Raw genomic sequence first — 26,845 nt, 5'->3', positions numbered from 1 at the left:
TGTCAACAGAGTGCCCCATGGTGGAGGTGCGGTTATGGAATGGGCAAGCATAAGCTACGGACAACAAACACAATTGCATTTTATCAATGGCAATTTTAATGCACAGAGATACCGTGACGAGATCCTGAGGCCCATTATCGTGCCATTCATCCGACGCCCTCCTCTCATGTTTCAGCATGATGATGCACGACCCCATGTCGCAAGGAACACAATTCCTGGAAGCTGAAAATGTCCCAGTTCCTCCATGGCCTGCATGCTCACCAGAATGCCACATATTGATCATGTTTGGGATTCTCTGGGTCGACGTGTACGACAGCGTGTTCCAGTTCCCACCAATATCAAGCAACTTCACACAGCCATTGAAGAGGAGTGGGACAATATGCCACAATCAACAGTCTGGTCAACTCTATACAAAGGAGACGTGTCACATGCATGAGGAAACTGGTGGTCACACCAGATACTGACCAGTGTCACGCCCTGGCCATAGAGAGGCTTTTTATTCTATATTTTGGTTATGCCAGGGTATGACTAGGGTGGGCATTCTATGTCCTTTTTTCAATGTTTTGTATTTCTATGTCTTGGCCTGGTATGGTTCTCGATCAGGGACAGCTCTCTATCGTTGTCTCTGATTGAGAACCATACTTAGGTACCCTTTTCCCCCACCTGTTTTGTGGGAAGTTAACTTTGTCTTTGTTCAGGGCACATAGCCCAAAGCTTCACGGTTTGATTTTGGTCTTTGTTTTGTCGGCGTCATTTTCAATAAAGAGAGAATGTACGCTTACCATGCTGCACCTTGGTCCAGTCCTTCAGCCAGCCGTGACACCAGCCCATACTTTTTTTTGAACAGATGCATATCTGCATGCCCTCCATTATTTCAATTGACTGATTTCCTTATGAACTAACTCAGTAAAATATTTGAAATTGTTGCAGGTGCATTTTAGATTTTTGTTGAGTGTAGATTAACACAAAGTTCAAATGTCATAGGCCTATGTATGTTTTTATGTTATCACTTATCATAATTACATACCTTGTGAAATATGTCATACCTAGGGCTGTTGCGTTGACTATATTACCGCCACAAGAGCAGTCATGTCTGCAGTAAAATTCCACGTGACCGTTGAGTCACGGTAATCTCCTCATATGCACTATGGACATTCATTGGTCAAAAGCAAGTTTGGGTGACCATCAGGTCCTAATGGTCTGGTACTCAGGGCTCTATTGTCCCTCCACCAGATTCGAATGGTCTGGTACTCAGGACTCTATTGTCCATCCACCAGGTCCTAACTGTCTGGTACTCAGGGCTCTATTGTCTATCTCATGGCTCAATTGAGAATAGTCTGATGGGTGAAAATATGACCACTTGAGGCGAGAACTGCGTGTGCAGCCTGAGGCAAGGAACAGAGCGCAAGCTCTTCTTGGACATTCTCAAATCATCAGTAGCCTATAGTCGCATCATGCAGCTGACATGTTTGGATTTCTAAAACATTCTAAGGTTTGTATCATTCACAACTAAAGTTGCTAAATAATTCTGAATCTAGCATATAGGGCCTGTTTCAAGTCAACATAGCCACTTCATATGCGCACTCGTTTCAGAAGGCACAGGTCTACGAATACATGTTCTGCACGTGATAATACCAGTGTATTTATTTGTATTCTGATCTGTATAGGTAAAATACAATACCAGTCAAAAGTTTGGACACACCTACGCATTCAAGGGGTTTTCTTTATTTGTACTATTTTCTGTAAAATAATAGTGAAGAAATAAAAACAATGAAATAACAGATATGGAATTATGTAGTAACCAAAAAAGTGTTAAACAAATCCAAATATATTTTAGATTCTTCAAAGTAGCCACCCTTTGCCTTGATGAGAGCTTTGCACACTCTTGGCATTCTCTCAACCAGCTTCATGAGGAATGCTTTTCCAACAGTCTTGAAGGAGTTCCCACATATGCTGAGCACTTGTTGGCTGCTTTTCCTTCACTCTGCAGTCCAACTCATCCCAAACCATCTCAATTGGGTTGAGGTCGGGTGATTGTGGAGGCCAGGTCATCTAATACAGCACTCCATCACTCTCATTTGTGGTCAAATAGCAAAGAGACAGTCTAGAGGTGTGTTTTGGGTCATTGTCCTGTTGAAAAACAAATGATAGTCCCACTAAGAGCAAACCAAATGGGATGGCGTATCGCTGCACAATGCTGGTTAAGTGTGCCTTTAATTCTGAATAAATCACAGACAGTGTCACCAGCAAAGCACCATCACACCTCCTCCTTACACAGCGGTTGGAACCAAAAATCTCAAATTTGGACTCATCAAACCAAAAGACAGATTTCCACCAGTCTAATGTCCATTGCTCGTGGTTCTTAGCCCAAGCAAGTCTGTTCTTCTTATTGGTGTCCTTAAGTAGTGGTTTCTTTGCAGTAATTCGACCGTGAAGGCCTGCTTCACACAGTCTCCTCTGAACAGTTGATTTTGAGATGTGTCTGTTACTTGAACTCTGTGAAGCATTTATTTGGGCTGCAATTTCTTCAATGAACTTATCCTCTGCAGCAGAGGTAACTCTGGGTCTTCCTTTCCTGTGATGGTCCTCATGAGAGCCAGTTTCATCATAGCGCTTGATGGTTTTTGCCACTGCACTTGAAGAAACTTTAAAAGTTCAACATTTTCCAGATTGACTGACCTTCATGTCTTAAAGTAATGATGGACTGTCGTTTCTCTTTGCTAATTTTAGCTGTTCTTACCATAATATGGACTTGGTATTTTACCAAATAGGGCTATCTTCTTTATACCACCCCTACCTTGTCACAACACAACTGATTGGCTCGAACGCACTAAGAAGGAAAGACATTCCACAAATTAACTTTTAACAAGCACACCTGTTAATTGAAATGCATTCCAGGTGACTACCTCATGAAGCTGGTTGAGAGAATGCCAAGAGTGTGCAAAGCTGTCATCAAGGCAAGGGGTGGCTACTTTGAAGAATCTCAAATATAAAATATATTTGGATTTGTTTAACACTTTTTTTGGTTGCTACATGATTCCAATTGTGTTATTTCATAGTTTTGATATCCTCAGTCTTCACTATTATTCTACAATGTAGAAAATAGTAAAAAAAAATAAAGAAAGACTCTGGAATGAGTTGGTCTGTCCAAACTTTTGACTGGTACTGTGAATTTGTGTTACCAACATGTATATTGATTAAATAAAGCTCTGTCCTTACCTGTATAGGTGATACCTACAGTGTATTTGGAAAGTATTCACACCCCTTGACCTTTTCCAAATGTTGTTATGTTACAGCCTTATTCTAAAATGGATTAAATCGTTTTTTCCCAATCATCAATCTAAACACAATACACAATGTTTGCAAATTTATTTTAAAAAAATGATGCAACATTTACATAAGTATTAAGACCCTTCACTCAGTACTTTGTTGAAACACCTTTGGCAGCAATTACAGCCTTGAGTCTTCTTGGGTATGACCCTACAAGCTTGGCACACCTGTATTTGGGGAGTTTCTCCCATTCTTCTCTGCAGAACCTCTCAAGCTCTGTCAGGTTGGATGGGGAGCGTTGCTGCACAGCTATTTTCAGGTCTCTCCAGAGATGCTCTCCAGAGATGTTCAGAGACTTGTCCTGAAGCCATTCCTGTTTTGTCTTGGCTGTGTGCTTAGGGTTGTCCTGTTGGAAGGTGAACCTTCGCCCCAATCAGAGGTCCTGAGTGCTCTGGAGCAGGTTTTCATCAAGGATCTCTCTGTACTTTGCTCCGTTCATCTTTCCGTCAACCTGACTAGTCACTCAGTCCCTGCTGCTGAAAAACGCCACCACCATGTTTCACCGTAGGGATGGTGCCAGGTTTCCTCCAGAGGTGAGGCTTGGCATTCAGGCTAAAGAGTTCAATCTTGGTTTTATCAGACCAGAGAATCTTGTTTCTCATTGTCGGAGAGTCTTTAGGTGCATTTTGGCAAACTCCAAGTGGGCTGTCATGTGTCTTTTACTGACGAGGGGTGTGGTGGTTAATTTCTGGATTATCAAATGAGGAGAGAAATTAATCACACAAGTCAGCGTTATACTTAAACTGAATCTTTATTAGTGAGAGCTTTGCAATAGCGGTGGCTGGTTGACGAATCAACCTCAGATGATCCATTGAGAGCCACCACACAAAGGCTACTAAGATCTTTTATAGCAAAGATCCACCCCTTAGTGTACATAACAACCCACAGATGTTTAGAACGTGTCACAAGGTGAGACTTTTTAAATGAGAAAGGAGTATCCCGTAGCCAGATAGCATTCGCTATAAATTATTGTTCAGTTTGGCCCCTAAGACGAGGTTCCGATCTCATTCCTGGCACTTCATGGCACAAAAATACCAACTCATCCAATGGCATAAATCAATTGTCAACTCCAGATACTCCCATCTCAAGTAAAACCCCTTCTTGACCACACTCCTCAACAAGCTCACCGAGGGGAGTGAGCCTCTAGGTCAAACACTATCCCAGGATAAGTGCAACATCAGAGATGACATACAATGGTTCAGACACTACCACACACATCCCCCCCAATGCCAAAGGAGGGAGTGACTGGACAGACATTGTGGGGACAAGTAATAGGTTCTCCATGAATTGTGCCATCCCTTCACATGGGTAAAGACATGGGTATAGGTAAAGACACATTCACATATGAAGACAATGTTCCCCCCTGTCCTCTTCCCTTTATGATATTCTGCATATCACCAGGGACATGTGAAAGACAAACCTGACCTCTCCCCTCTCTGGGCCCCAGGTGACTGAAGAAGTGCAACTGCCAACACCAGAGTTCGAAAGGATCCATTCTAATAACAAGTATATCACATAAACATATTATGCAGATAAGACATCTTAATTATCTATGTTACCCAACTAATTCTGATTCTTTCACCATAGTGGCTTCCATTTGGACACTCTACCATAGAGACCTGATTAGTGGAGTGCTGCAGAGATGGTTGTCCTTCTGGAAGTTTCTCTCATCTCCACAGAGGAACTCTAGAGCTCTGTCAGAGTGACCAACAGGTTCTTGGTCACCTCCCTGACCAAGGTCCTTCTCCCCTGATTGCTCAGTTTGGCAGGGTGAAAAGCACTAGGAAGAGTCTTGATGGTTCAAAACTTCTTCCATTAAAGAATGATGGAGGCCACTGTGTTCTTGGGGACCTTCACTACTGCAGAAATGTTTTGGTACCCTTCCCCAGATCTGTGCCTCGATACAATCCTGTCTCGGAGCACCATGGACAATTCCTTCTACCTTATGGCTTGGTTTTTGCTCTGACATGCACTGTCAACTGTGGGACCTTATATAGAAAGGTGTGTGTGCCTTTCCAAATCATGTCCAATACATTGAATTTACCACAGGTAAATGGCAACAGGATGCACCTGAGCTTAATTTTGAGTCTCATAACAAAGAGTCTGAATAGTTATTGTTGAGTTTACATACACCTTAGCCAAATACATTTAAACTCAGTTCTACACAATTCCAGATATTTAATCCTAGTAAAAATTCCCTGTCTTAGGTCAGTTAGGATCACCACTTTATTTTAAGAATGTGAAATGCCAGAATAATAGTAGAGGGAATGATTTATTTCAGCTTTTATTTATTTATTCACATTCCCAGTGGATCAGAAGTTCTCAATTAGTCAATTAGTATTTGGTAGCATTGCCTTTAAATCGTTTAACTTGGGTCAAACGTGTTGGGTAGCCTTCCACAAGCTTCCCACAACTTGCTGGCCTATTCCTCCTTGCTCTCACATGCCTTTTCAGTTCTGTCCACACATTTTCAATAGGATTGAGGTCAAGGTTTGTGGCCACTCCAATACCTTGACTTTGTTGTCCTTATGCCATTTTGCCACAACTTTTGAAATATGCTTGGGGTCATTGTCCATTTGGAAGACCCATTTTCAACCAAGCTTTATTAACTTCCTGACTCATGTTTTGAGATGTTGCTTCAATATATCTACATAATTTTCCCTCCTCATTATGCCATCTATTTTGTGAAGAGCACCAGTCCCTCCTGCAGCAAAGCACCCCCTTAACATGATGCTGCCACCCCCGTGCTTCATGGTTGGGATGGTGTTCTTCGGCTTGCAAGCCCCCCCCCCCCCCCCCTTTGTCCTCCAAACATAACGATGGTAATTATGGCCAAACAGTTCTATTTTTGTTTTATCAGACCAGAGGACATTTCTGCAAAAAGTACGATCTTTGTCCCCATGTGCAGTGGCAAACCGTAGTCTGGCTTTTTTTATGGCAGTTTTTGATCAGGGGCTTCTTCCTTGCTGAGCTGCCTTTCAGGTTATGTCGATATAGGACTTGTTTTACTGTGGATATAGATACTTTTGTTTCTGTTTCCTCCAGCATCTTCACAAGGTCCTTTGCTGTTGTTCTGAGATTGATTTTCACTTTTTGCGCCAAAGTACATTTATCTTTAGGAGACAGAACGTGTATCTTTCCTGAGCGGTATGACGGCTGCATGGTCCTATGGTGTTTATACTTTCGTACTATTGTTTGTACAGATGAATGTGGTACCTTCAGGCGTTTGTAAATTGCACCCAAGGATGAACCAGACTTGTGGAGGTCTACAGTTTTTTTATTTTGATTTTCCCATGATGTCAAGCAAAGAGGCACTGAGTTTGAAGGTAGGCCTTGAAATACATCCACAGACCCCCAATTGAGTAAAAGTATGTACATTAGCCTATCAGAAGCTCCTAAAGCCGTGACATAATTTTCTGGAATTTTCCAAGCTGCTTAAAGGCACAGTCAACTTAGTGTATGTAAACTTCTGACCCACTGGAATTGTGATACAGTGAATAAGTGAAAAGGTCTGTCTGTACAAAATTGTTGGGAAAATTACTTGTGTCATACACAAACTAGATGTCCTAGCCGACTTGCCAAAACTATAGTTTGACAAGAAATTTGTGGAGTGGTTGAAAAATTAGTTTTAATGACTCCAACCTAAGTGTATGTAAACTTCCTACTTCAACTCTATGTAAGTCAGGTATTTAAAAAAAGTACAAAATAAAAATTGCAAATATTTAAAAAAGTTTTTGCTTTGTCATTATGGGGTATTGAGTAGATTGAGGACATTTTTTTATTTAATCAATTTTAGAAAAAGGCTGTAACTTAACAAAAATGTGGAAAAAGTCAGGGGTCTGAATACTTTCCAAATGCAAGGTAAGTCGCCCTGGATTAGAGTTTCTGCTAAATGACTCAAATGTAAATTTATATAAAGCATAAACCTGTGCTGTTACCTATATATGTTGTATAAAGCTGCGTTCTTACCTGTAATAGGTGATACAACGTTGTGTTGTTACCTGTCCTGCAGGTGATGGCATCAGACGACCACCGCTTCCTGTCCAGCTCTCTGTACAGCACAGGTGTTCTGGTGGCCTGGGACCCTTCCCCCTTTTCTGCTGACCTCAGCCAGGTATGACTTGGGGAGAGTAAATACCAGTAGAGATCATTAGAGGCCAGTAAATACTACTCAAGACCAATGAAAACTTTTCAAAACCAGTAAAGATTGAGTGTAAAGACCAGTCAAGACTAGTCAAGAACAATCAAGACCAGTAAAGATCATTAACCCCCTAGAGTTGATGTCCATGCCCCCGAGGAAATCTAATTAGCTTAATAAAAACATCCCCGTCAAAATCCGTCTGTTTAAGCAACAAAAATATGTTTTGCAACGACTCAATCCACCGCATCCACCGATGTCGGCCTTTCGATCATAGCGTCATCTCTCAGTGGTGTAAAGTACTTAAGTAAAAAATTATTTAAAGCACTAGTTAAGTAGTTTTTAGGGGTATTTGTACTTTACTATTTATATTTTAGAACATTTTTACTACACTACATTCCTAAAGAAAATAATGTACCTTTAACTGCATACATTTACTCTGACACCCAAAAGTTCTCGTTACATTTTGAATGCTTAGCAGGACAGGAAAATTGTCCAATTCACTTACATCCCTGGTCATCTCTACTGCCTCTGATCTGGCGGACTCACTTAACAGAAATGCTTGGTTTATAATTAGTGACCGACCGGCTCAAATCAGTCTTATGTAGCAAAATTTGAAATGGTGTTGTTATTTACTTTGATAAAGTAGAGACTCAGAGCTACAAAATAGTATAACATACACTGCATTTGAGAAACAATGGGAAAGTCATTTTTCTTTGAAAGTTGATAAACTTGTAAACTCACTTTTGAGAAAATGGCCTTTGAATGTTTTGGTACTACTACTGGAGAGCCCTTCTTTAACTACACCCATTCAGCATCATTCACACCCTCTGAAGCTTTAGCCACACACAACTCTTTAAGGGTTGATCCGAGTGTTCTGTACTAACAACAGCAATCAAGCACCCCTGTAAAGTTCTTTATTATACACAGATTCAAACAATGTGTATGTGTATTTATACACAATCGATAACAAATGTGTATTTATATGGACCCTGATGTAACTTTCATTGTTAATTTGTTTATTTTTCATGGCAGATTTATTCATAAAATGATGTGGGCAGAGAACAAACCCCTCTTCACATTCTTTAAGATAGAATTGAAATATTATTTTGAAATGATCAGTCAGTGTAAAAACAAAAAAGCAATACGTTCCAGAAAATGTTTTGACAAATTGAAAATACATCTCGATATGTAATACCTCTGTTTGTTAATTTTATGTACTCTTGTTTGCGATTGTGTTTATTGCGATTGTGATTATCTGAGGACAGCGCCCCGCATACAAACACATGAAAAACATATTTCAACCAGGCAGGTGAAAGTCAGAAATAGCGATATAAAAAATGCCTTACCTTTGATGATCTTCTTCTGTTGGCACTCAAAAAGGTCCCTGTTACCCTGTTAATGGTCCTTTTGTTCGATAATGTTCTTCTTTATATCCATAAACACTCAGTTTAGCTGGCGTACTTCAGTCAATCCACCCAGTTTCCCTCCATCAAAATGCATACAAAATTAATCCAAACGTCACTAATAAACTTTTCCAAACATGTCAAACAACGTTTATAATCAAACCTTAGGTACCCTAATACGTAAATAAACTATAAAATGTAAGACGGACAATGGTTATTGTCTTTACCGGAGAAAAATACCAAAGAACGCGCTCTCAATCACGCGCTTGGAAACACTACAGCCAAATTGGAAGCTACCTAGAAAAAATACAGTTTCTGGCTTATTTTTTCAAAAACCAGCCTGGAACTGCAATCTGGGAGGACTTGTCCTTATAACAAAAGTGATGGCCAATGAAAATAATAGTAGGCTGAAATTATTTTTTTGGGGGGATGGTTTGTCCTCGGGGTTTCGCCTGCCATATCATTTATGTTATACTCACAGACATAATTATAACAGTTTGAGAAACTTTAGTGTTTTCTATCCAAATCTAGCCATTAAATGCATATCAGAGCTTCTGGGCCTGAGTAACAGGCAGTTTACTATGGGTACGCTTTTCATCAAGACGTCAAAATACTGCCCCCTACCCATGAGAGGTTAAACAAATAATAATACCAAAATGTATACTAGCAGTCAAGCACCCAAGATAACTTGCTAGCTACTTCCAGACACAAATGAGAGAGGCCGACTTTAATTACACCGGCCATATTCAACTGATGTTGAGCATTCAGAAATTCATCAGTTATTCTGCGCTCCGGAACACTCAGATGAGAGTGCTCTGAAATCGGAGTAGATAGCCAGACTGAATTTACAAACTCACCCGAAATGGTTACTTGCATAGTGGAGTCTTGTTAAGACATGTAGCTAGCTTGCTAACTAGCTAAACAATGAACCATCATCACAACTCATGACCCTACTACCCTGGATGAATCTGCAGGTAGCCAACCAACATCATCTATCAACAGTTGTCGCAGTGACATTCTATTGAAATGGATACTTGCATGGTGGAGTCTTTTGTTCTGACATTTTTATTGATTTATTTCACCTTTATTTAAACAGGTAGGCCAGTTGAGAACAAGTTCTCATTTACAATTGCGACCTGGCCAAGATGAAGCAAAGCAGTGACACAAACAACAGCACAGAGTTACACATGGAATAAACAAACGTACAGTCAATAACACAATAGAAAAGTCTATATACAGTGTGTGCAAATGAGGTAAGATTAGGGAGGTGAGGCAATAAATAGGCCGTAGTGGTGAAGTAATTGCAATTTAGCAATGAAATACTGCAGTGATAGATGTGCAGAAGTGGAATGTGCAAGTAAAGATACTGAGGTGCAAAGGAGCAAAAAAATAAATAACAAAATGGGGATGAGGTAGTTGGATGGGCTATGTACAGGTGCAATGATCTGTGAGCTGCTCTGACAGCTGGTGCTTAAAGTTAGTGAGGGAGATATGAGTCTCCAGCTTCAGTGATTCTTGCAATTCGTTCCAGTCATTGGCAGGAGAGAAATGGAAGGGAAGAAGGCCAAAGGAGGAATTGGCTTTGGGGGTGACCAGTGAAATATACCTGCTGGAGCGCGTGCTACGGGTGGGTGCTGCTATGGTTACCAGTGAGCTGAGATAAGGTGGGCTTTACCTAGCAAATACTTAAAGATGACCTGGAGCCAGTAGGTTTGGCAACGAATATGAAGTGAGGGCCAGCCAACGAGAACATACAGGTCACTGTGGTGGATAGTATATGGGGCTTTGGTGACAAAACGGATGGCACTGTGATACACTGCATCCAATTTGCTGAGTAGAGTGTTGGAGGCCATTTTGTAAATGACATTGCCAAAGTCAAGGATCGGTAGGATAGTCAGTCTTACAAGGGTATTCTTGGCAGCATGGCAGAATGGTGTCATCTGCGTGGATCAGAGAATCAGAGAATCAACAGCAGCAAGAGCAACATCATTGATGTATACAGAGAAAAGATTCGGCCCGTGAATTTAACTCTGTGGCACCCCCATAGAGACTGCCAGAGCGGAGAAGGTATGGTGGGATTCAAAATGTTTGGTGATCTGTTAATTAACTTGGCTTTTAGAGACCTTAGAAAGGCAGAGTAGGATAGATATAGTTCTGTAACAGTTTGTCTAGAGTGTCTCCCCCTTTGAAGAAGGGGATGACTGCGGCAGCTTTCCAATCTTTGGGGATCTCAGACGATACGAAAGAGAGGTTGAACAGGCTAGTAATAGGGGTTGCAACAATTGCGACAGATAATATTAGAAAAAGAATGTCCAGATTGTCTAGCCCAGCTTATTAGTAAGGGTCCAGATTTTGCAGCTCTTTCAGAACATCAGCTATCTGGATTTGGGTGAAGAAGAAGAAATGGGAGAGGCTTGGGCAGGTTGCTGTGGGGAGTGCAGGGCTTTTGACCGGGGTAGGGGTAGCCAGGTGAAAAGCATGGCCAGCCATAGAAAAATGCTTATTGAATTTCTCAATTATTGAGGATTTATCGGTGGTGACAGTGTTTCCTAGCCTCAGTACAGTGGGCAGCTGGGAGGAGGGGTTCTTATTCTACATGGATTTTACAGTGTCCTGGAACTTTTTGGAGTTTGTGTTACAGGATGCAAATTTCTGTTTGAAAAAGCTAGCCTTTGCTTTCCTAACTGCCTGTGTATATTGGTTCCTAACTTCCCTGAAAAGTTGCATATCGCGGGGGCTATTCGATGCTAATGCAGTACGCCACAGGATGTTTTTGTGCTGGTCAAGGGCAGTCAGGTCTGGAGTGAACCAAGGGCTCTATATCTGTTCCTGGTTCTAGATTTTTTGAATGGGGCATGTTTATTTAAGATGGTGAGGAAAGCACTTTTAAAGAATAACCAGGCATTCTCTACTGACGGGATGAGGTCAATATTCTTCCAGGATACCCGGGCCAGGTCGATTAGAATGGCCTACCCGCTGAATGTTTTTAGGGAGCGTTTGACAGTGATGAGGGGTGGTCGTTTGACCGCAGACCCATTACGGACGCAAGCAATGAGGCAGTGATCACTGAGATCCTGGTTGAAGACAACAGAGGTGTATTTAGAGGGCAGGTTGGTCAGGATGATATCTATGAGGGTGCCCGTGTTTTTTGGCTTTGGGGTTGTACCTGGTAGGTTCATTGATCATTTGTGTGAGATTAAGGGCATCTATCTTAGATATTAGGACAGCCGGAGTGTTAAGCATGTCCCAGTTTAGGTCACCTAACAGTACGAGTTCTGAAGATAGATAGGGAGCAATCAATTCACATATGGTGTCCAGGGCACAGCTGAAGGTGGTCTATAAGAAGCGGCAACAGTGATAGACTTGTTTCTGGAAAGGTGGATTTAAAAAAAGTAGAAGCTAGAATTGTTTGGGCACAGACCTGGATAGCCTGCAGAGTTCTGTCATGCTATCTCTGCAGTAGATTGCAACTCCGCCGCCTTTGGCAGTTCTATCTTGTCGAAAAATGTTATATGTTCTAGTTAGGGATGTACATTTCTGAATTTTTGGTGGCCTTCCTAAGCCAGGATTCAGACACGGCTAGGACATCCGGGTTGGCAGAGTGTGCTAAAGCAGTGAATAAAACAAACTTAGGGAGGTTACAGAAGTCAAAAAATGAGAGCGCCTGGGCAATGGGAGTGGAGCTAGACGCTGCAGGGCCTGGATAAACCTCTACATCCCCAGAGGAACAGAGGAGGAGTAGACGATTAGAGGCGCTTTGTCTCTAGAGACACTATTTAAACCAGGTGATGTCACCACATGTGTGGGAGGTGGAACAAAAGGGCTAGCTAGCTAAGTCATATTGATCAGGGCTGGAGGCTCTACACTGAAATAAGACAATAATCACTAACCAGAACAGCAATGGACAAGGCATATTGACATTAGGGAGAGGCATGCATAGCCGAGTAATCATAGTGTCCAGTGAGTAGCTAGGCGAGCTGGAGACACGGCGATTCAGACAGCTAACTGGCCGGGGCTAGCAGGCTAGCAGAAGAGCCTTAGGGGGACATCGTGACGTAAGAGCCTGTGGAAATTCCCTCGGGCGGATTACATCGGCAGACCAGTCGTGATGAATCGGCAGGGCTTCGTGTTGGCAGTAAAAGGGGTCCAGGCCAATTGGCAAAATAGGTATTGTAGCCCAAGGAGTGGCTGATGGATCTCTTCAGCTAGCTGGGAGATGGGCCTAGCACGAGGCTAGCTCCAGGCTAACTGGTGCTTTCTTCGGGACAGAGACGTTAGCCAGGAGTAGCCACTCGGATAGCAGATAGCTAGCTGCAATGATCCAGGTGAAAAGGTTCAGAGCTTGAGGTAGGAATCCGGAGATGTGGAAATTTGGTGGAGAAAAAGCAGTCCGGTGTGCTCTGGGTTGAATCGCTCTGTGCAGACTGTCAGGAGTTGACTGGGCTAAGGTTAGCTGATGACCGCTAGCAGTGGCTAACTGACAACTAGCTAATAGCTAGTTAGCTGGCTAGCTTCTGTTGGGGGTGACGGTTTTAAAGTATAGAAAATAGCAAGCAAAGGATCCAAAAGGCCTTTTTGTGTTTATCGTTGACACTGATAAAAGACTGGTATATTCCTTCATGGTCCAGTCTGTCCAGTTTCTCCTTGTGCACATGACACATGGCCACATTATTCGGCCTTGTTTGACTCATTGATGATCTAAGCCATGTCTTAAGCCTCCTCGGAGCACTAAAACTCCTCTCAGCCTCTACAGAGGAGGCAGGGACGACCCCTAAGCCTTAGTAAAGCTTCCACCTGCCTAAAGAGACCATCTTACCTCTGGCACCATTTCCCCAATAATGCTATCAACATCTGAGCTCATTTTATATGTGTAATTAGCCCCAAATATGGCCAGCTGCACCTGCAGTAGTCTTGAATTTTCAAGCTGCTGCAGCTTTTGGAATCCAGCTTGACCAAACCTCTCTTTGAATTGAGTATTCACTGTGTCCAAGGTGTTGTAGAATTGGGCTCTGTACAAAGACTGGGCATCTGGATGGATATGGGCAGCAGCCTGACCAGTGTAACGCTTTGTAGATTTGCGGATATGAGGCATCTGAATAAGTTGTAGGTCCAACTTTATTGCTATAGCAGTTGTTTTTGCGAACAAGACATCAATGTGCTCCTCCATCCGCTTGCCCTGCATGCTTGTTTTGACATGGTCCACAGCCTCCAACATGCCTGAAACAGTCTGTTTCCTAAGCTGCAGGGAGGTGTTCAGGCACTCCAAATTCCCCATCAGGTCTTCAGTCATTACAAGGCCAAGCACAGTGTCCCCTTTTAGAAATGTTCCATGAAGATCATTAGCCTTAGTTGAAGTGTCAGATGATCTGCATGATGCCATTTCTTCAAGGACTGTCAGCACTGACTCATACTGGCTGAGACCTGAACGGATGGCAGGGGTGCGAACAGTCCACCTGGTGGGACAAAGGTTTGCACGAGGTGAAACCATGTGGACCACAGTGATAATATGTAGCCAGTGGTTGTGCTTTCCTTAAAATGGCTTGCACCCCCTGCAATCGTCCAGCCATGTTTGTAGCACCGTCATCGTTTGGTTGTAGATCTGCATCTACGAAGCGCAAACATATTGACTCCTGATCAACTCCTGATATATCCTGGGTGCATTCAAACATATTGACTCCTGAACAACTCCTGATATATCGTTGCTGCCGTCAAACATATTGACTCCTGCTCAACTCCTGATATATCCTGGGTGCATTCAAACATATTGACTCCTGATCAACTCCTGATATATCATTGGTGCCATCAAACATATTGACTCCTGCTCAACTCCTGATATATCCTGGGTGCCATGAAACATATTGACTCCTGCTCAACTCCTGATATATCCTGGGTGCATTCAAACATATTGACTCCTGATCAACTCCTGATATATCCTGGGTGCCATCAATGCCAAGTGTGAACTGGACCACTGGCATTGATGTTATTTCGGACAATTTATTTGACGATTGTAATGCCCACCAGCTTCAATTATTTTTTTGCATTTGGGGACTGGTGAAATCAAAGTGACATTTCAGCCAGGTGGTCAGCTCTGCCTTGTACTTTAGAAGCTGGCTGAAATTCACACTCTCCTTATCAATGCCTCGAAAATCCTGACCTTGCCACGCCAAGCACTTCACACCCCCAACAATTTTCATAAGATTTATCTTTGCTTGTTGCTGCTGTCTTTCAAGCTCATGTGAAAGTTGTAATTAACAGGCTTTGGCTCCTGAATCCGAGTCATCATAGCTCATTTGTGACACTAATTTGGCTGTCTTTATGCGCACTAAATTTCTCCAGTGCCTTCTTCCAATTTTGAAAGCCAGTCTTGACAAAAGGTGAACTTAGACTTTTGTGTTACAAAGTATTTAGCACGATAAAAACAGAGGACCCCCTTTAAGGAGGGGCTGTAATGGAGCCAAGTATAATCTTTAAACCATTTCTCCTGAAAATAGTGTCCTATTTGATCGGGTTTGAGTAGGTATGACATTCACATTTGGCCGATCATCTTCACATGACTGTCTGCTCTCTCTCTCTGTATGTCATTGTCTGAAAGTCACTCTCCCTGCTTGATTGTGTTATCTGAAATGCACATGAGAAGCCATACTTAGAGGAATATCACAGATTAAATTAACTTCAGGATTAGACTGTCGTGATGTCATTATTCGGTTTTAACCATCAATATTTGCTCCTTCTCTCACTCACCTCCATGTCACCTGCTGCACGTTGAGTCCACTCTGCACGTTGATGCTTTTATTCCTGAGGCGGACGTGGTGCTTGCGGAAGTGTCTGGAGGACAAGAGAAGTTAATCTTGGCGACAGTATCCCATGACTCCAAGGAGGAGGGAAATTGCTCACACACAGAAACTGCTGGCTCGAAATCATGAAAAGAATAGTCATTCAGGTTTGCTGATTGAATGTGAATATCTGCTTGAGTCAGATTCTGCACCGAGATGTGTCGAAACTTCTTTTTCTCCAGGGGTCCTTTCAACAGATACTCCTTGTGGATGACTGTGTTGCAGCCAGCGTTAGGAGAAGACAGTGTGGTCGGTGGCGACGGCACGGTTACCTGTGACCACAATTGGTTGTTTTTCCAATCCATCAGTGGGACGAAACGATCCAGCAAGTCTGCTCAAAGTAGCAGATGTTCAGTTTTGAGGCTGCTAACATACACAGGGTGAACAAGTGATACGTTCTGGAAGTGTAGTTTCAGCATGAGTAGCATTGTGAGAGGTGAGGTAGTCTGAGTGAAACCTTGAAGTTTAGTGTCACGTTTTTAACCAACATTTAGCTGGCTTCAAAGCCCTTTTGAGATCATTGAACAACATTTGAGAGATGAGCGATATTGTTGAACCCAAATCAATTAGCTCATCACAGGTTAAGCAGTCCTCCAGGAATGTGTTGAGGTATGGCGTCTGAGTTTTGTGGTCATATTCCCCACAAAGTGGAGTGATTGTTCGCAATGGTGTGATGTGTAATTTGACTTGGAGTTTGAGTGGAATTGGCTATTGCGATGTGGTTGACCTTGTGCGTCGCAACATTTGTATCTGAGTCTGTAGTCAAAGCCAGGGGGCCTGTTCCTTGATCAAGCGGGGTCTCGTTTGAGAGCGGGATTAAGTTGATTGTTTACGCAAATGGTGCTAATTTTGGCGGACCTGTTGTCCGGCAAAGCCACGCCTAGTCATGGTGATCTTTTTCGTATTTGTGAAATTTTTGGCGCTTCTGTAGTTCTCTTAGCAGAGCTTTTAGAGAACATCGGTCTACGATTTGATCATCATTGAACCCTTTGTTACCCTGGTGCTCTGATATTTTGTGTGGGTTGGGGGCAGGAACGTAGTAATCAGGTTGATTGTAGCGGTAGTCGTTTCGCTGGCGATGTACTTTATAGTTATTTTGACCACTGTGGTTATTGGTATCATGTTTTCGTGGTACATGCCTTTGTTGTGCATTATTCCTGATAACGCACCCTCTAACTGGAGTGAGTGCTCCTGTTCAATCTTCAAAACCAAGATGTCAGGGCTCTTAGTGCCCCTCACTGTCGATGCCTCAAAAGCTGTGCTCGCAAGCTCTTTGAGTTCTGAGATTGGCAAACCAACGTGGGCTGAAGGGCCACAGTAGTTAATGAAGTTGGGATACATTCCATTCCTGTTTCAGTGAGTAGCCAAAGTAAGCTGAACAAAGCCTATGATAGTATGCTTGTGGGTGTTCCTTCCGAGCTTGTTTGACAGTGAGTGTTTGCGTGTCACAGAAGCACTGAATTCTATTTTCAAAGCCATGGCAAGTTTTGAGTAGTCTTTTTGCACCTGTTGCTGTTGTAGACAGATTAACCTTGTCACATGTCTATTCGACATTCGCTTCAAGAGGTAAAGACTGTCAGTACCTGGAGCATTCGGATAGCCATCCAAGGCATCCTCTATGTCTGCTAAGAGCGTCTCAGTGTTTGGCTTCGCTCAAGTGGAAGTTTTTTACAATTTTGTCAAGGTGTTCCATGACGTCATCTTGTGGGGACATTTGGGCTGAACGGCCAAGAGGAGAAGCCAAGCTTTGGCTTTGTTGGCGAGGAGCCGCCATATTACTCTGTGCCGAATGACCAAGAGGAGAAGACTGAGTGACACCTGAGAGAGAGGCAAATTCTGAAACCTTCTGTCTATTCACTCATTTGTGTACCGAGCTCCGGTTGCGAGCTTGGTTGAGTAGTCACACTGTAGCGCGTAACTGTTCTTAAATTCCTCCAGATGGTACCTAAGGGTGGTATTCTGAGTCCACTTGGGTTCCTATTTTACTTATTTTAGATACGTGAGAGTCGCACTTGCTTCGTTCGGCCTCATACTTATCTGTCATCGTTTGCAGGTAAAGGTCTTGAGTGCAGAGCAAGAGATTCAGTGATGAGATTTCCTCCGCTTGTGTAGAGATAATTGTTCTCATCTTCCTCACCTGGGTTCTCGCATCAATTATTTGGTCAGAGACTTCGATGAGTTCCGCTGTTTTGTCATCCAACTTAGTCATTGTGTTCATTAACTGATCGTCTCTGGTCTGCAGCATTTGGACTAGAACATTATTGCTTTGAGTGTTGTTCAACAAAACAGCATACATGTTATCAAGTTGCGCACCCCTGTTTGTAGATAACTCATCAGACTTCATCTAATTTATTTTTGGCTAAATCGAGTTGTTCCTGTAGAAGACTATTTTGTTCAAGAGTTTGTTCTCGTTCATTATCATACGTTTTTGCATTTAAAAAAAAAAGAATTGTTCCATTTTCAAACGCAGTCCCTAGCAGTATTTTTTTCGGCTTTTGTCATTAGTTTCCTGGTTCTCCCCACTGTCTCTTCATATCAACCGTTTCTTGCTTGTGCTTCTGCTGTGCATTAATATAATGTCAATCTCTGCTGGCGGCCATATATCAGGGCTAAACTGGAGAGAACCTTGACAAGGCATGCGCCTGTTTTTTGCTAATGGCATAGTTGGGTTTATATCACTGCTGAGGTCAGCGATCAATCTTTCTATAGGTGAGGGTTCACTAATTAGCGGGGGAATGGGGACCACCCCCCTGATAGCTTGCTCATTATAATTAAAAAAATAAAAATGCTTTTTTCTAAGTTTGGATTTTGAGTCGGTGGAAGCTGCAAACTCAGGTTCTATGCTCGTTTTGACAGGGACAACAAAAATCCAGCCATCAAAGCTGAGCTCCCCCTAGACGACCTCTCCCTCAGACTATCCATCGCAGATGTGTTGTCTGCATTGATCGTGTGCTCCGGTCATGTGCTCGAGCATGTGCTGGGCAGCTGGCTGAGGTCTTCACTGACATTTTCAACCTGTCACTGGCCCAGGCGGTTGTTCAAGACCGCAAACATTGTGCCAGTGCCGAAGCAGTTGACCGCATCAAGTCTGAATGACTTCCGACCTATTGCACTCACCCCCACGATCATGAAGTGCGAAATTGCGAAAGACTGGTTTGGGCCTACCTCATGTCCTGCAACACTGGATCCCCACCAGTTTGCCTACCGACTGAACAGGTCTACAGAGGACGCCATCTCCATAGCTTTACACTCTGCCCTAACCCACCTGGACAAAACCAACACCTATGTGAGAAGGCTGTTCATAGACTCAGCATTCAATACGGTCATTCCCTCTAGGCTGGTCACCAAACTCCATGACCTAGGGATCAGCCTCTCTTTCTGTAACTACACTTTTGACATCCTAACCAACAGACCCCTGTCTGTCAAGTTAAACAACCTCACCTCTTCAACCCTGAACCTGAACACCGGTGTGCCACAGGGCTGCATGCTGAACCCCCTCCTATACTCCCTCTTCACCTACTAATGCGTTCCTGTACACGGTTCCAACACCATCGTCAAGTTCACAAACGACACCACGGTGGTAGGCCTGATCAGTGACAATGACGAGTCATCCTACAAGGAGGAGGTTAAGCACCTGGCTGCTTGGTGCACTGTCAACAACCTGGCCTTCAATGCAAAGAAAACCAAGGAGCTCATTGTGGATTACAGGAAGCCTAAAAGCTGCAGCCACGCCCCAGTTCTCATTGGTGGCACTGAGGTGGAGCGTGTGCCCAGTTTCAAATTCCTGGGTGTCTACATCTCCGATGACCTCTCCTGGACCCTCAACACCTCAGTTGAGGCGCAGCAGCTTCTGTACTTTTTGAGGAGGCTGAAGAAGGCCCATCTGTCTCCCAAGACCCTGGTGAACTTTTATCGCTGCACGGTTGAGAGCATTCTAACTGCTCCACAGTGTGGTTTGGTGGATACTCTGTGGCCCACCGGAAGGCCTGCAACGGGTGGTGAAAACCGCCCAGCACATCACTGGTGCCCAACTCCCTGCCGTCAAATACCTCCAGTGCAAGCGGAGTCTGCGTAGGGCGCGCGACATCATCCCCCTACTATCAGGCAGACTGTACAGGTCTCTACATTCCACCACTAGCAGGGTCAAGAACAGTTAATTTCCATCTACACAGAACCCTGCTGAACTCTGCGGCACGGCACTAGCCATATCCACCCGCCCACATCTTAGTACTGCCTCTCAGGGACCTTGTTGCACTACTCTTTACAATCTTTCCGGTACTACTGGACTCTGACATTGCTTTGCAAAGTCTGATTAAGGACATTATTCAGTTGTACATGTACGCATACCTCGGTAACCTCGTGCTGCTATCCCTGCATTCAGTTGCATGCCTCCTTGCACATTTAGACTTGTTGTTTGCCTTCTTTGCATATTTATACATCCCACTTAATAACATTTGTTATACTTGTAAATGTTTTGTTTGCACTTTTGGTCAGATGCTAACTGCATATCGTTGTACTGTACTTGTTCAATGACAAAGTTGAATCTAATCTAATAAAAAATGTATTTAATCTATTTATAGACGTGAATGATTCCTTAATACTGGATCAGTAATGTGGAAATTGGATGTCAATGAATTTGCAAAAGCAAATTTAATTGATTAAGCAATGTTAATGATTAATCATACCTGTATAGACTCTGGGAATTAAACTTTTTTTTAAACATACATTTTTATTAAAGAGCTCATAAAGAACATGTACCATACATACACAACTTATATTCAGTCTTTACATAGGAGTGTAGTTACATTCACATGTTAAGGGTACATTTTGGCTGTATAGAGCAAATATTTCAAGAGTCTGAATAAGTATACAATTTGGATTAAGCCTTACAGAAGCAAACAAAAAGCCCATAAATTACAGAATAAGACCCGTACGATATGTCAGGAACTCTGACCAGACACCTTCACACCTATGCGGTCTATTTTGCAAGATTTATGTAATTCTCTCCATGTCAGCAAGTTCCCCGCATAGACCTATCCACATATCTTTTCAAGGTGCATGTTCATTTCTCCAGCATTTTGTCACACATGTCCTTGCTGCTGCTAAAAGATGATCTATCAATTTAAGTGGAGAGGATTGGAGTGTAATCCACAGGAACAATACCTAGAAGGAGATGACATGGGTGTCACGGTCGTCATAGTGAGGAGACCAAGGCGCAGCGTGATATGAATACATCTTCTTTAATTAAACAACTACTACTACCACTACCACTACCACTACCACTACCACCACCACCACCACCACCACCACCACCACCACCACCACCACCACCACTACCACTACCACTACTACTACCACCACCACCACCACCACCACCACCACCACCACCACCACCACCACCACCACCACCACCACATAGACAATAACCCACAAAACCAAAATGGCAACCTAAATAGGCTCCCCAATCAGAGACAACAATAAACAGCTGTCTCTGATTGGGAACCAATTCAGGCCACCATAGACCTATAATAAACTTAGACTAACAAACACCCCTAGATATACAAAAAACCCTAGACAGGACAAACAAGCATACCCACCCTCGTCACACCCTGACCTGACCAAAAATTATACATAAAACATAGAAAACTAAGGTCAAGGCGTGACAATGGGTCTGGTTGAATAATAATACCTGTGATTTCCTGAAAAGCATGGAGAATTTCAGACCCAAAAGTCTGGATTTTCAGACATTGACAAAATATATGTGATAAAGTACTTATTTGTCCACACTGCCTGCAAACACGTAGCTGATATTATTTTTTTCATTTTATTAAGTTTATCAGGGCTCATAAAAAAACAATGTAGTACTTTGAATTGAAACTCCCTTGTTCAGTTACATGTAGTGGCTTTATATAGTGTTTTCCATATGTTCCCCCAGCTCTCCTCTGATATCTGCACCTGTAATTCAACCTGCCATGAGTTCCTAAGATTATCTAAAGATAATATTTGCATGTTAAGGATATTGTGATAAACATTTGAAACGGTTCCAATGTTTTCCCCTTGAGAAAGTGATTCAATCATCTTGTCAATAGGCGTAATCGGCTCAGTCATTTTCTGTAACAATCCTTTTTTAACAATGAATTGCCTTACTTGAAGGTACCTATAACGTTTTTTGCCAATATAATGAATTCCTCCTGGATTTCTTTAAATTATTTAAAAATTGAGCCTTTGAATAGTTGAAAGACTCTACAAAGCCCTCTCTCTTCCCATTCCCTAAATCTTTGGGACATACTAGCAGGGAGAAAGGCTGGGTTGTGAAATATAGGCGAGTGTCTAGAAATGTCATTACTCACTTTATATTGGCGTTAAACCTCCTTCCATGTCTTCAATGTAAGAGTAATAATTGGGTTTTGTTTAATCCTGTCAATAGAAATAGGACCTGCTATAAAGGCATATCACAATATTGACTCTCATTTTCAAGCCATGACAAATCCTTCGGTTGTTGAATCCATGATACTATGTGATTAAGTTGCGCTGCCCAGTAATATGATTTAAGGTTAGGGAGGCCAAGCCCACCCAGTTCTTTGAACAGTTGTAGTTTTTTATAACTAATACGAGCCTTTTTATTTTGCCATAAAAATGTGCCTATTGCTGCATTTAGGTGAGTAAAGGTTTTAGCAGGGATTTTAACAGGAAGCATTGAAAACAGAGCAGTCTTGTTAAGACATTCATTTTCAACCCGACCTGCTAGATCTTCAGTGATTTTACTAATGCAGACCTTGAATGTTTATGCCACTTTGAATAGCTTCCGCAAGAGGTTCTATACTAAGGGCAAATAACAGTGCCGAGAGACAATCTCCTTGACGATTTCCTCGTTGTAGTGAAAAGGAATGTGACATATTCCCATTAGTTCTAACAGATGATTTGGGACTTGAATATATCAGTGTAACAGTTTAGCTTCCATCCCTCTCCTCGCCCCTACCTCAGCTCGAACTAGGGACCCTCTGCACACATAGACAACAGCCACCCTCAAAGCATCGTTACCCATCGCTCCACAAAATACGCAGAGCAAGGGGAACAACTACTTCAAGGTCTCAGAGCGAGTGACCTCACCAATTGAAACGCTATTAAATCAAATGTATTTATATAGCCCTTCTTACATCAGCTGATATCTCAAAGTGCTGTACAGAAACCCAGCCTAAAACCCCAAACAGCAAGCAATGCAGGTGTAGAAGCACGGTGGCTAGGAAAAACTCGCTAGAAAGGCAAAAACCTAGGAAGACACCTAGAGAGGAACCAGGCTATGAGGGGTGGCCAGTCCTCTTCTGGCTGTGCCGGGTGGAGATTATAACAGAACATGGACAAGATGTTCAAATGTTCATTATTGACCAACATGGTCAAATAATAATAATCACAGTAGTTGTCGAGGGTGCAACAAGTCAGCACCTCAGGAGTAAATGCCAGTTGGCTTTTCATAGCCGATCATTAAGAGTATCTCTACCCCTCCTGCTGTCGCTAGAGAGTTGAAAACAGCAGGTCTGGGACAGGTAGCACGTCCGGTGAACAGGTCAGGGTTCCATAGCCGTAGACAGAACAGTTGAAACTGGAGCAGCAGCATGGCCAGGTGGACTGGGGACAGCAAGGACTCATAATGTAAGGTAGTCCTGAGGCATGGTCCTAGGGCTTAGGTCCTCTGACAGAGAGAAAGAAAGAGAGAATTAGAGAGAGCATACTTAAATTCAAACAGGACACCGGATAAGACAGGAGAAGTACTCCAGATATAACAGACTGACCCTAGCCCCCCGACACAAACTACTGCAGCATAAATACTGGAGGCTGAGACAGGAGGGGTCAGGAGACACAGTGGCCCCATCCGATGATACCCCCAGACAGGGCCAAACAGGCAGGATATAACCCCAAAGCACAGCGCCCACACCACTAGAGGGATATCTTCAACCACCAACTTACCATCCTGAGACAAGGCCGAGTATAGCCCACAAAGATCTCCGCCACGGCACAACCCAAGGGGGGGCGCCAACCCAGACAGGAAGATCACATCAGTGACTCAACCCACTCAAGTGACGCACACCTCCTAGGGACGGCATGGAAGACCACCAGTAAGCCAGTGACTCAGCCCCTGTAATAGGGTTAGAGGCAGAGAATCCCAGTGGCGAGAGGGGAAGCGGCTAGGCAAAGACAGCAAGGGCGGTTCGTTGCTCCAGAGCCTTTCCGTTCACCTTCACACTCCTGGGCCAGACTACACTCAATCATAGCACCTACTGAAGCGATGAATCTTCAGTAAAGACTTAAAGGTTGAGACCGAGTCTGTCTCTAACGGGTAGGCAGACCATTCCATAAAAATGTAGCTCTATAGGAGAAAGCCCTGCCTCCAGCTGTTTGCTTAGAAATTCTAGGGACAATTAGGAGGCCTGCGTCTTGAGACCGTAGCGTACGTGTAGGTATGTACGGCAGGACCAAATCGGAAATATAGGTAGGAGGAAGCCCATGTAATGCTTTGTAGGTTAGCAGTAAACCTTGAAATCAGCCCTTGCCTTAACAGGAAAGGAGGCAAGGAAGGGGGGCTGGCACTGGAGTAATATGATCAAATTTTGGGCTTCTAGTCAGGATTCTAGCAGCCGTATTTAGCACTAACTGAAGTTTATTTCGTGCTTTATCCGGGTAGCCAGAAAGTAGAGCTTTGCAGTAGTCGAACCTAGAAGTAACAAAAGCATGGATTCATTTTTCTGCATCATCCTTGAAACAGTCTTGAAATGTTTGTCAAAAAAGAGATCAGGGTCCAGAGTAACGCCGAGGTCCTTCAGAGTTTTATTTGAGACGACTGTACAACCATCAAGATTTGTCAGATTCAACAGAAGAGCTCTTTGTTTCTTGGGACCTAGAATAAGCATCTATGTTTTGTCCGAGTTTAAAAGTAGAACATTTGCAGCCATCCACTTCCTTATGTCTGAAACACAGGCTTCTAGCGAGGGCAATTTTAGTGCTTCACCATGTTTCATTGAAATGTACAGCTGTGTGTCATCCGCATAACAGTGAAAGTTAACATTATGTTTTCGAATGACATCCCCAAGAGGTAAAATATATAGTGAAAACAATAGTGGTCCTAAACGGAACCTTGAGGAACACCGAAATTTACAGTTGATTTGTCAGAGGACAAACCACAGAGACAAATCAAATCAAATCAAATTTTATTTGTCACATACACATGGTTAGCAGATGTTAATGCGAGTGTAGCGAAATGCTTGTGCTTCTAGTTCCGACAATGCAGTAATAACCAACAAGTAATCTAACTAACAATTCCAAAACTACTGTCTTGTACACAGTGTAAGGGGATAAAGAATATGTACATAAGGATATATGAATGAGTGATGGTACAGAGCAGCATAGGCAAGATACAGTAGATGGTATCGAGTACAGTATGTACAAATGAGATGAGTATGTAAACAAAGTGGCATAGTTTAAAGTGGCTAGTGATACATGTATTACATAAGGATACAGTCGATGATATAGAGTACAGTATATACGTATGCATATGAGATGAATAATGTAGGGTAAGTAACATTATATAAGGTAGCATTGTTTAAAGTGGCTAGTGATATATTTACATCATTTCCCATCAATTCCCATTATTAAAGTGGCTGGAGTTGAGTCAGTGTCAGTGTGTTGGCAGCAGCCACTCAATGTTAGTGGTGGCTGTTTAACAGTCTGATGGCCTTGAGATAGAAGCTGTTTTTCAGTCTCTCGGTCCCAGCTTTGATGCACCTGTACTGACCTCGCCTTCTGGATGATAGCGGGGTGAACAGGCAGTGGCTCGGGTGGTTGATGTCCTTGATGATCTTTATGGCCTTCCTGTGACATCGGGTGGTGTAGGTGTCCTGGAGGGCAGGTAGTTTGCCCCCGGTGATGCGTTGTGCAGACCTCACCACCCTCTGGAGAGCCTTACGGTTGAGGGCGGAGCAGTTGCCGTACCAGGCGGTGATACAGCCCGCCAGGATGCTCTCGATTGTGCATCTGTAGAAGTTTGTGAGTGCTTTTGGTGACAAGCCAAATTTCTTCAGCCTCCTGAGGTTGAAGAGGCGCTGCTGCGCCTTCTTCACAATGCTGTCTGTGTGAGTGGACCAATTCAGTTTGTCTGTGATGTGTATGCCGAGGAACTTAAAACTTGCTACCCTCTCCACTACTGTTCCATCGATGTGGATAGGGGGGTGTTCCCTCTGCTGTTTCCTGAAGTCCACAATCATCTCCTTAGTTTTGTTGACGTTGAGTGTGAGGTTATTTTCCTGACACCACACTCCGAGGGCCCTCACCTCCTCCCTGTAGGCCGTCTCGTCGTTGTTGGTAATCAAGCCTACCACTGTTGTGTCGTCCGCAAACTTGATGATTGAGTTGGAGGCGTGCGTGGCCACGCAGTCGTGGGTGAACAGGGAGTACAGGAGAGGGCTCAGAACGCACCCTTGTGGGGCCCCAGTGTTGAGGATCAGCGGGGAGGAGATGTTGTTGCCTACCCTCACCACCTGGGGGCGGCCCGTCAGGAAGTCCAGTACCCAGTTGCACAGGGCGGGGTCGAGACCCAGGGTCTTGAGCTTGATGACGAGCTTGGAGGGTACTATGGTGTTGAATGCCGAGCTGTAGTCAATGAACAGCATTCTCACATAGGTATTCCTCTTGTCCAGATGGGTTAGGGCGGTGTGCAGTGTGGTTGAGATTGCATCGTCTGTGGACCTATTTGGGCGGTAAGCAAATTGGAGTGGGTCTAGGGTGTCAGGTAGGGTGGAGGTGATATGGTCCTTGACTAGTCTCTCAAAGCACTTCATGATGACGGAAGTGAGTGCTACGGGGCGGTAGTCGTTTAGCTCAGTTACCTTAGCTTTCTTGGGAACAGGAACAATGGTGGCCCTCTTGAAGCATGTGGGAACAGCAGACTGGTATAGGGATTGATTGAATATGTCCGTAAACACACCGGCCAGCTGGTCTGCGCATGCTCTGAGGGCGCGGCTGGGGATGCCGTCTGGGCCTGCAGCCTTGCGAGGGTTAACACGTTTAAATGTCTTACTCACCTCGGCTGCAGTGAAGGAGAGACCGCATGTTTTCGTTGCCGGCCGTGTCAGTGGCACTGTATTGTC

At 43.5% G+C, this 26,845-nt stretch overlaps 1 protein-coding gene across 2 annotated transcripts in view; it reads left to right on the top strand.

Annotated features, from left to right (window-relative positions):
• The window catches only part of st6gal1 (ST6 beta-galactosamide alpha-2,6-sialyltranferase 1), a 182,730-nt gene that overhangs the window by 100,853 nt on the left and 55,032 nt on the right, over positions 1–26,845 (top strand). For both annotated transcript variants that reach the window (XM_021563263.2, XM_021563264.2), the window contains exon 7: positions 7,343–7,444. In XM_021563263.2, the coding sequence (XP_021418938.1) occupies positions 7,343–7,444 (102 nt within the window). The remainder of the gene's footprint in view (positions 1–7,342; positions 7,445–26,845) is intronic.

This window comes from Oncorhynchus mykiss, chromosome 15, assembly GCF_013265735.2.
Source record: "Oncorhynchus mykiss isolate Arlee chromosome 15, USDA_OmykA_1.1, whole genome shotgun sequence".
NCBI lineage: Eukaryota > Metazoa > Chordata > Actinopteri > Salmoniformes > Salmonidae > Oncorhynchus > Oncorhynchus mykiss.
The sequence above is the reverse complement of the archived record's forward strand: the minus strand, read 5'-3'. Positions and strand labels throughout refer to the sequence as shown.